The following is a 9,678-nucleotide window of genomic DNA, read 5'->3' as shown; positions in this document are numbered from 1 at the left end:
CTGCAGATCATTTCTTCCCAGATCTTGACCCGAATGACTGTGGCCCATTCAGTTCCACGAGCGCAAAGCCGAGGCTTTCTCCCACCCTCACTCCACGTTCTTCCCCGCACAGATGAGTGTCTCACTGTCCACTCCATGCCCAGGGATCAGCCAGAGCCCCCCCAAGGCTGGCGGTTTTCCTGCGCTCTGCTCTTTGCCACCCTCCAGACTGCTGCCTCCCAAAGGGTGGCCCTGCCTCCTGTCCTCCTGCATCCTCCCACTCCCGGCTGCCTGCCGAGACCCCAGCTGGCCATCAGGGAATCCTCGAAATAACCTGCTCAAGTCACTGTTCCTCTGCTCAGCAGCTTGTAACACTCTCCGCTGCTTTTGGGATAAGTGGAAACCCCTTGGCCTGGCAGACACAGTGCTTCCTGGTTCCTCCTCTGCTGACCTCTCCAGGCTCCCTGCCCCAAGCTCCCAGGCTCTCTCCCGCAGCCCCCTGCTTCCCAGCCTCCTTGACGTTCCTGCTGGCTCTCAGGGGTATTGCCCCTGTCACATCTCTGAACCATTGCCCTGCTGTATCTTCTGCCCAGAGCGCTGACTTCCCTATCATCTCTCTGGCAGACACAGTCATATCTCAGGAACCATTCAAATGCCGGCTCGTCTGGGAGGCCTTCCAGATCCCTCCAGGCCCCTGTGGGTTCCCTCAGCGACTTGTCCTTTGCCTTTCACAACATCTATCACACTGAATTATAATTACTTATTGACATGTTCCTTTTCCCCTCCGGACGGAATGCTGCTTGGTGGCAGAGGTCTTTTACCCTTTTCTTTTCTGACTGTCTGGAGCATAGCAGGTGCTCAGTAAGTATTGGTTATTGCAAATGTCCGTCCATCACGTGTCTGGATCAGAATGTGGTTTTCAAGTTTTGATTTTGCTGCTTTCTGCGGAGAGTTCATGTGCTGACAAGGCAGGCAGATGGACTGGTGCCTGTTGAGTTACAAGCTCTGGAGTCAAATCCAGGTCCTGGGCTTGGCTTTACCGTGTATTAGCTGTGTGCTAAGTGACTGACCTCTGCAAGCCTGAAAAATGGTAATGGTAGCCTTTGCCCAGTCGAGTGGTTGTGAGGGTTAGTGGGGAGGTCAGCCAGGTGCTAGTGAGTGTTTGAGAAAAGACAGCGAGTGTTATTGTCCGGTTTCAAAAGGAAGAGATGCCGGAGAAGTGTCTCCTGAGGTTGAGTCTGGAGGCCCGTGTTTCAGTCCCAGCTCGGCCTCTGCACACCGTGGGACCCTAGGTCAGCCACATTCCCTCTCTGGCGTCTGTGGTGGGAGCAGGTGGCCTCCGAGGGCCCCAAAGGTCTGACCTGCTGCTGCCCTGTGGGCCCCAAGGAGGATGTCCTGGAGGGCGAGATGTGTGAGGGCAGCAAAGAGTGCTCTATGTCCAGCAGAGGGCCCTGCCCAGCCCCTGGCCGGCCGGTGGGAGGGAGCAGCTCGAGTCTACTGGAGCAGGCTGGTGATGCCAGACGCCTGACTGGAGGCAGACCAAGCGGCCCGCTGCCTCTCTCCGGTCAGCCCGGCGCTCGGGTCCCTCGCCCTCACCTGCTCTTCGGGGAGGCGTCCGGCCATGCAGCGGCTGTGGCCACTGGCCGTCTCTCTTGCCGTGCTATTGGTTGCGGGGCTGAGCAGAGTTTCTGGGGGTGCCGCCCTGCCCGCGGGCCGGCACAGGGCCGAGGCCCAGGAGCAGCAGAGCCGGTCCAAGAGAGGCACCGAGGATGAGGAGGCCAAGGGGGTGCAGCAGTATGAGCCCGAGGAGTGGGCCGAGTACCCCCGGCCCATCCACCCTGCTGACCTGCAGCCCTCCAAGCCCTTGGTGGCCACCAGCCCCAACCCAGACAAGGATGGGGGCACAGCCAACAGCGGCCAGGAGCCTCGGGGCAATCTGACAGGGACGCCGGGCCAGAGGCTGCAGATTCAGAACCCCCTGTACCCGGTGACTGACAGCTCCTACAGAGCTTATGCCATCATGCTCCTGGCCCTGGTGGTGTTTGCCGTGGGCATCGTGGGAAACCTGTCGGTCATGTGCATCGTGTGGCACAGCTACTACCTGAAGAGTGCCTGGAACTCCATCCTGGCCAGCTTGGCCCTCTGGGATTTTCTGGTTCTCTTTTTCTGCCTCCCCGTGGTCATCTTCAATGAGCTCACCAAGCAGAGGTTGCTGGGCGATGCCTCTTGCCGGGCTGTGCCCTTCATGGAGGTGAGTGTGCGTCCTGCCGGAGCTCGGCTCTGGGCTGTCCGACGTGGGCTCTGTGGGTGTGCAGGACCCCAGAGGCCTGGAGCTCTGTCTCGCTTCTCCTCCCGTTTGGGCAAGGAGACAAGTGCTGCATTGATTCCTGGTGGCTCTCAGGTAAACGCAGCCAGCTAAGGGGAGTGGGGAGGTGGGCAGGAGCTCTGGGGGCCAGCCCCAGCCCGGTCTCTTGCTTCCGGAGCAGCCTCAAGGCCAATCTCTCCCCCTTTCTCTTTGCTCTGAGCCGTCCCCTCCCCTGCCTTAACCCCCCTCCATTTGTCCGCCCAGGAAATCGCTCTTTCCGCAGTATGTCTCCTTTTCTCCCTCTTTGCCGCTGCCCCGCCCTTCTTTACTTCTGAATATCCCGCTTCTCCAAGCAGTGTATGAAGGGAGATCCCAGTTTCCTGCAGTGCACCCCAAAATCAAGTCAGTGTTCACTCCCCATGAATGCAAACGCCAGAAAGAAAGTCCCTTCCTTACTGTGATGGTCGTTGCTCTCTGAAAGGATGCTGGAACCCAGGGGTGAGGGGCTCAGTATCAGTTCTGTCTCTGACACACTGGGTATCACTGGGCAGGTGACGCCCCCTGTCCAGTTTGCTTAGCTCCCAACCATGGGGTAGACCAGATGGCCCCTCTGGCAGGTTTCTTCTGCAATTCTGAAGTAAATGGCCATCCTTACCTCTGGGGACTTCCACCTTAAGATAGGTTCATGGGTGATGATGGAGGTGTAGATCATATACAGACAGCTTAAATCAAAACATTACAAAAATATACCAATCTTTGTGCATTTAGGCAAGATCCAACAAGGCCAGCCACTGTGTCTGTACAGGAGCACAAAATAAGCCAGCAGCCTTTTAAACTTTGGCTACATCGAGGGGAGTGGGTACTCCCGAGGACGGGCGTGACTGGCCTCCCCATGAAGGCTGCTGCTCTTCCAGATGCGTGGAGGATGCTGTGCGCCATGGGTGACATGCCCGGGATGGAGAAGGAATCAGGATCAGGCATCTGGGCCCTATTCCCAACTCTGTCCCCAGTTCCCCATATATTAGTGATGATTTCATATTTGGACAGCCTGAGGCTCAGCAGTTGGTGCAGCCCTTCGTGTCCTTCCCAACCCAGGGAGACCACCTAACCGGAGCCCAAAGGTACTCAAACCTCAAAGAAGATCCTGCAACTGGGGCTAGCCTTGGCATCTTAGTTATCCTGTAGGGTGCAGAGCCCAGGCGCCCCGTGAGAGGCCAGACACAAGGACTAGGTTAGGAACTGGGCTTTGCCCCTCACTAGCTGAGTGACCTAAGTAAGTGACCTAACCTGTCTATACCTCAGCTTTGCCCTCTGTAACTTGGGGATAATAATAATAAAAACCATCTGAATGAATTCTTGAAGGATTAAATGGGTAATATCTACCAAGTCCTTAGCATTAAAATAATTCAGTAAGGGGGCGCCTGGGTGGCTCAGTCATTAAACATCTGCCTTCGGCTCAGGTCATGATCCCAGGGTCCGGGGATGGGGCCCCGCATCGGGCTCCCTGCTCAGCAGGAAGCCTGCTTCTCCCTCTCCCACTCCCCCACTGTGTTTGCTCTCTCGCTGTGTCTCTCTCTGTCAAATAAATAAATACAATCTTTAAAAAATAAAATAAATAAAATAAAATAATTCAGTAAGTATTGGGTTTTGCCAGGAAAGGGTCTAAGAACAGGAGAGGAGGGGGCCAGACATATGGGAACTCTTGTCTGCACGGAAGCCTGGCCGTGCTTGACTATGGGTCTCAACATACCTAATACCCAGGCTGTGGCCTCCATCCTCCTAGGTTACTGGCTCCACACCTCCTAGAGGATGGAGATGGTCATGAGCTGGTAGAGCCCCCCACTTCAGGCTAGGTGATGGAGTACGAGTTAAAATACCCTGCTCTGGAACCCTTTTATAGGGAGGATCCCAGGACAGACCCCAGGAGGGAGCAGGAGAAGGCAACTTGGAATTTGTTTTTTGTTTTTTTTTTTGGTTTTGTCCAAGCCCCAAAGGCTGCTCATCCGCAGGGCTCCCCTGCCAAGGGAGGGGCACGGGTTCTCACAAAGATCACTTGGGGGCAGTGCTAATGAGCCAGGGATTGTGTTCCCCTGGCCAGAAGAGGGAAGAATTTGGACAGAAGTGGGGATCTGAGCACAATCCCTGAGTGTGGTCAAACATCACCCGACAGCTTGGGAGGGTTCTTTTCTTCCTCTCTTCTCTCTGGCACTTTCTTCCCCTGCTGCTCTGGCTTCTTTCTCTTGGCTCCCGGGGTGATTTTCCTCAGTGCTCAATGAAGAGCATCCGGGAGGCTGGGTACAGGCTGTTTTGGTGGGGGGCTGCTTCCCCACACAGCCAGGCCCTGGGCTTTTCTGGTTAGGATGGGGAGAGTGAGTGTGTATGTGAGTGTGTGTGTGTGTGTGTGTGTGTGTGTGTGTGTGTGTATCTCAGCCATGTTTCAAAAACCTTTCACCTGATGCACATAATGGGATGTGGGAATGGAAGGACCTGCAAAGACCCAGAACTTCTATGTCTTTGTCTTGATGCTTCATTTAAGATGATTTTTCCCAAAGTCTCAGAGAGCATGAGGGTCTGTGGGACCCAGGCCATTCATTCCCTCGCCCAAGAGGCAAAGAAGCAAGGTGGAAAGAGTCGGACCGGTCTGCACGTGGACGTCAACTCTGCCATTGACCTAGTCACTTGCCCTGCCTGAACTAGTTTCTTCCTGTGTGGGATGGTTGGCTGCAAGGATTTGGTGACAAGGTGCGAAGTGCCTGATGCCTGACGTGTGAGAAATGCTCACTAAATGTCATTCCTATCATTTCTACACTTGCCACTCAGCTCCCCGTCTAGGCTGGAGACCAGGCACCCTCCCCCCACCACCCAGCCCCCACCCCCGCCACCGGGCCCTCTGGGTTTGACCACATGCTCCTCTCCTCCACGCCTTTGCCCACAGGTCTCCTCACTGGGAGTCACCACCTTCAGCCTCTGTGCCCTGGGCATCGACCGCTTCCATGTGGCCACCAGCACCCTGCCCAAGGTGAGGCCCATCGAGCGGTGCCAATCCATCCTGGCCAAGCTGGCCGTCATCTGGGTGGGCTCCATGATCCTGGCCGTGCCCGAGCTCTTGCTGTGGCAGCTGTCGCAGGAGCCTTCCCCCACCACGGGCACCCTGGACTCATGCATCATGAAACCTTCGGCCAGCCTGCCCGAGTCGCTCTACTCGCTGGTGATGACCTACCAGAACGCCCGCATGTGGTGGTACTTCGGCTGCTACTTCTGCCTGCCCATCCTCTTCACCGTCACCTGCCAGCTGGTGACGTGGCGGGTGCGGGGCCCTCCGGGGAGGAAGCCCGAGTGCCGGGCTGACAAGCACGAGCAGTGTGAGAGCCAGCTCAATAGCACGGTGGTGGGCCTGACGGTGGTCTACGCCCTCTGCACCCTCCCCGAGAACGTCTGCAACGTCGTGGTGGCCTACCTCTCCTCGGAGCTGACTCGCCAGACCCTAGACCTCCTGGGCCTCATCAACCAGTTCTCCGCCTTCTCCAAGGGGGCCATCACGCCCGTGCTCCTCCTGTGCACCTGCAGGCCACTGGGCCAGGCCTTCCTGGGCTGCTGCTGCTGCTGCTGGGGGGGATGTGGCGGTGCCTCGGACGCCCGCGCCTCAGACGCCAAGCTCAAGGCCGCCGCGCCCTCCTCCATCTACTTCCACAAGCCCAGGGAGTCGCCCCCGCTCCTGCCCCTGGGCACGCCTTGCTGAGGCCAGGCTCCAGCCTGGGGGAGGCACGGGGGCGGGGGCACGGAGGGGCAGGGAGGGTGCCCCCCCCCCCCCCCCCCGCCGCAGCCTGGGTCTGGTGTTTCTGCCCCCATAGGTCTCGCTTCTCTGCCGTCTTGCTCTCTAGTGATGGACTTGGTTCCTCCTGCCGGGGTTTGGGTTCAGGCACGGCAAAGCCCCCTCCCCCGGCAGGACCTTCCCTGTCACTCTGTGGGGCCTTTCAGCCCTGGGCTCTCAACTGGTGGGTGGTGATGCTTCCGGGTCCTTAGAACTGCCTAGAAACTCTCAGTCTCTGCCCCCCTCCCCCCACCCCTCCAGCCGGGAGCCAGAACTTCACCTGTCTCTGTCTTGGAATCTGCTATACTTTAGTTGGGCCCTCTCTAAGTATCGTCTCCCTGACACTCATCCATCCTAGAATAGAGGGTCCTTTGGGGGCCAGCCCTACCTGGCTCTTCTCTGGACCAGATCTTCCCTAGCCTTGGACACCTCCTCCTCCTCCTGGCAACTCCCCTCCTTCCAGAGGATTTCTCTCTCCTTCCTCTTCCTTCTTTGACATATCCTGGGTTGCCCTGTCCCCACCTCCCTTGGTGGGTCCCCCTCTGTAGCAGGCCCTTCTTCAAAAACAATAAACTAGGTAGAACTATCCCTGTGCCCACTGGAGTTTCTTGTGCCACACCCTGACGGTGCCCAGATGCACCTGGCCCTTCTCCAGGACAGGTGGGACCCTAGGGGGATTCGTTCTGGCCCCCTTTGGCCCTTTCTGGCCTGTGGCGGATATCCTGCCCAGCCCTACAGGCCTATGGCTTTTGAGGGGCAGAGTGGTGGGAGGGCTTGGGAAGTGGAGACTAAGTCTTCCCCCTGACATGAGCCCGAGCGTCCTTGGGAAGTCAAAAGGCTGCAAACTTCTCTCTTTTGGAGCCCCCACCTCTGCTCCTCACTCTCCACAAAGCCCCCATTTTAGAGAAGCCAGCAGCCTTCCCTCCGTGAGCCCTGGGGGTTCCAGCCCCTCTGACTCTGAGAGAGCTGCTCTTGTTCAGTTTCTTAGAACAGACTGTTTTGCCTGTAGACGGCCCAGCTGCCTGTTGCCCGTCTGCCCCCATCCTGCCCTCACCACACCCCCTTCCTGGCAGCCAGAGCTCCATCCTGTGCCCCCAGAGACCCTTGAGCTCCTCCTGCTGGTCCTGCCCCCATATCCCACTTCCACCGGGTCCCCCTCTGGGGCCCTTCCAAAGGCCCCCTTAGCCCTGTTTGGGCCCAGAGAAGCCGGCCCGAGGTCAACCAGAAGGGACACCTTGGCCTAAGCCACAAATCACTCCCTGCCTCCTAAGCCCAGCTTCCTTCAGAACCACCCTTCCCCATCCAAAGTGCAGCTCTGGGTCCCACCGGCAACTTCTGGCTGCCAGGTCTACCTTAGAACCTCTACAGGGGGCCTTGGAAGGGTCCCAGGGACCCGGGATGATGAGGGACAGTGGTTGCTGAGTGCGCTGGGCCCCATTCTCCTCTGTCCATCCCACCCACACCCCTTGGCCTCAGCCCGGCCCCGGACCCAAGCCCCCTTCCCCCGCCCCTTGGGGATCTTAATGGCCTTGTTCTCTCTTCCTGGCACCCACCCCCAGGACGGGTGACTCCAAGAGAGAGGGAGGCCGTTGCTAAGTGATGAGGCCGCCATGCGCACACTCTTTGTGCTGGGGAATGACACCCACCCATCTCTCAGCAGACCTGTTGCCACAGCGACCGAAGCCCTCAGCTTTGTCTGTAGAAACTTAAGATGGGTGGGTGGGGGGCAGGTTGGAGAGGGGGCCAAAGGCAGGCTTGAGGCACTGAGGTTACCAGAGCCATTTCTCCCACACACCCCCCCCAACTTCCTCGCTACCCCCACTCCCACCCCCAGTCCTAGACTCACCAGGAGCTTCCTATGGGATGTAGGGAGGGGGCCCGGGGTGAACTGAGGTAAGGTCTGGCACCGGGAGAGGGCTGAGGATGGAAGGCTGGGGAAAGGGGAGGGGAGAGCCTCAGCATCCTGTTTGGGAGGACTTTTCCAGAGGGCACCCCTCCACACACACACACACACACCCCTGCCTCTCCCTCCTGCTGGTTGGCCAGCTCAGAGCTGAAGGGAGGTGGGGGGATGGTGTCTCCGGGGCCCTGCCACCACCTCTGCCTCCCACGCCTGCCAACGTGAATGGCTTGCAAGATTAGTCAGCAGGCCAGCAGGGCCTTGGGAAAGAGCCACTGTCCCTCCAGCCTGGGCCAGCTGGGGGAACAATGTGGCATTTGTTGCTTAGGGGTCCCAGGCTTGGGATGGGGGTGCAGGTTGGCACAGTGGTGGGCGGTGGATTTGAGCTGGGATGCTCAGAGGCAGCGCAGACATTCTCCCTCCCCCCGGGGCGGACTTTAGACCAGCCCTCAGGCCCTGATGCGGGGGTGGGGGGGAGGGCAACCCACTGAGCCTCCCCCCTCCGTTGGGAGTGCGGAGCTGGCAGCGCGGAGCAGAGAGCATGAGCGCTTTGCGGTGAGAATCACCTCCCTCCAATCAGAGTGGACGGTTACTGAGCCTCTGTTTCCTCATCCGTAAAATGGGAATAACCCCTCTCAGAGGACTACAGTCGTTAAATGGGACAAGATACATAAAGCATCTGGCATGACACCTGGCACTTTTTCTTCCTTTCCTCCTTTTGGGAAATGAATTCTCTAGTACTACAGAGTAGGCTTGGCCAGGGTACTCTCAAAACTCATCCAGGCTTTGGCGCTTCAAAGGGCCCCAAGCATGAGGATTTACAGATAGCCGCCCAAGTCTGTTCCCTGTCCAAGTTTCACAAGTTCTTTGGGCCCTATTAGGCACCTGCTGTGTGCAGGCAGGGCGGTAGGATGTCTACTTGCTCGTCACCAGCTCATCCTGACTAATCTCAGATGTCGCCCCTCATCGGGGGATTCAGGACAGGGAAAGGCAGGTCAACCCTGCCACCTGTCCCCGTCCTGCTCCTCGTATGAGTGACAGGCCTCTTCCGGCCTCCCAGGCCAGGGGCAGCCTCTGCAGCAGGGGGAGCACAGGGGCAGGCTGGCCCCAGCTTCGACCTCCTTAACCAGGGGTCACGTTTCCTAGTCCTTAGAGCTGGAAGACACCCTAAAATCATTTTGCTCCCTTTGCCAAATTCCATCCACGTTCTTTCCTCAGAGTCCTCTGAAGCAAGTCATTTCTGATGAGAAAAGTGCCTCCAGGAGGAAGCTCTGGGCCCTAAGAAAGGGTTGGTGAAGTTCAGAGCCAACAGGGCAGGCTCAGGACCCTGAGCCCTGGGCTCCCTGCTCCCAGATCTTAGCGAACCCTGTGGCTCCTTCTTCCTACAGAGGCAGGACGAGAGGGCATGGAGCAGCTGTAGGGGCCTGCTCCTTTTTCCAAGGGGGAGGGAGGCTGGGGGTGGGCCAAGCAGGGGGGGAGGCGGGGCTTGCTGCAAAACTGGGTCAAGATGGCCCCGGATTTGGGTAAGCAGGTCCCACAAGGCTCTAAGGCAGCAGCTGTGGGCGAGGAGGAGGGGGGACCAGCTCTGGAGGTTGGGGCCAAGCGGCGGAGAGGACTGAGATTGGGCAGAGGGATAAGGGGGCACCCTTTCCCAGAAAACCAGGAGCACTGACACCAGCAGGG

General features: G+C 58.3%; 1 protein-coding gene across 1 annotated transcript; it reads left to right on the top strand.

Annotated features, from left to right (window-relative positions):
• Positions 1-1,600: 1,600 nt before the first annotated feature.
• On the top strand, positions 1,601-6,023 carry GPR37L1 (G protein-coupled receptor 37 like 1). Its single transcript, XM_028120089.1, has 2 exons — positions 1,601-2,230; positions 5,220-6,023. Exons 1-2 carry the CDS (start codon positions 1,601-1,603, stop codon positions 6,021-6,023), a joined length of 1,434 nt encoding a protein of 477 aa, XP_027975890.1.
• Positions 6,024-9,678: the final 3,655 nt, after the last annotated feature.

Source organism: Eumetopias jubatus, unplaced genomic scaffold (assembly GCF_037043125.1).
Source record: "Eumetopias jubatus isolate StellerSeaLion01/CBP00866 unplaced genomic scaffold, mEumJub1_p1.0 scaffold_12, whole genome shotgun sequence".
Classification (NCBI taxonomy): domain Eukaryota; kingdom Metazoa; phylum Chordata; class Mammalia; order Carnivora; family Otariidae; genus Eumetopias; species Eumetopias jubatus.
This window is presented reverse-complemented; position numbering and strand designations above follow the sequence as displayed.

What these genes read in the sequence shown, in the direction of transcription:
- GPR37L1 (XM_028120089.1), top strand. Translation starts at nt 1,601, where the DNA reads ATGCAGCGGCTGTGGCCACTGGCCGTCTCTCTTGCCGTGCTATTGGTT. An exon ending in GGGCTGTGCCCTTCATGGAG is followed by an intron (nt 2,231 to 5,219) that starts GTGAGTGTGCGT and finishes CTTTGCCCACAG; the next exon opens with GTCTCCTCACTGGGAGTCAC.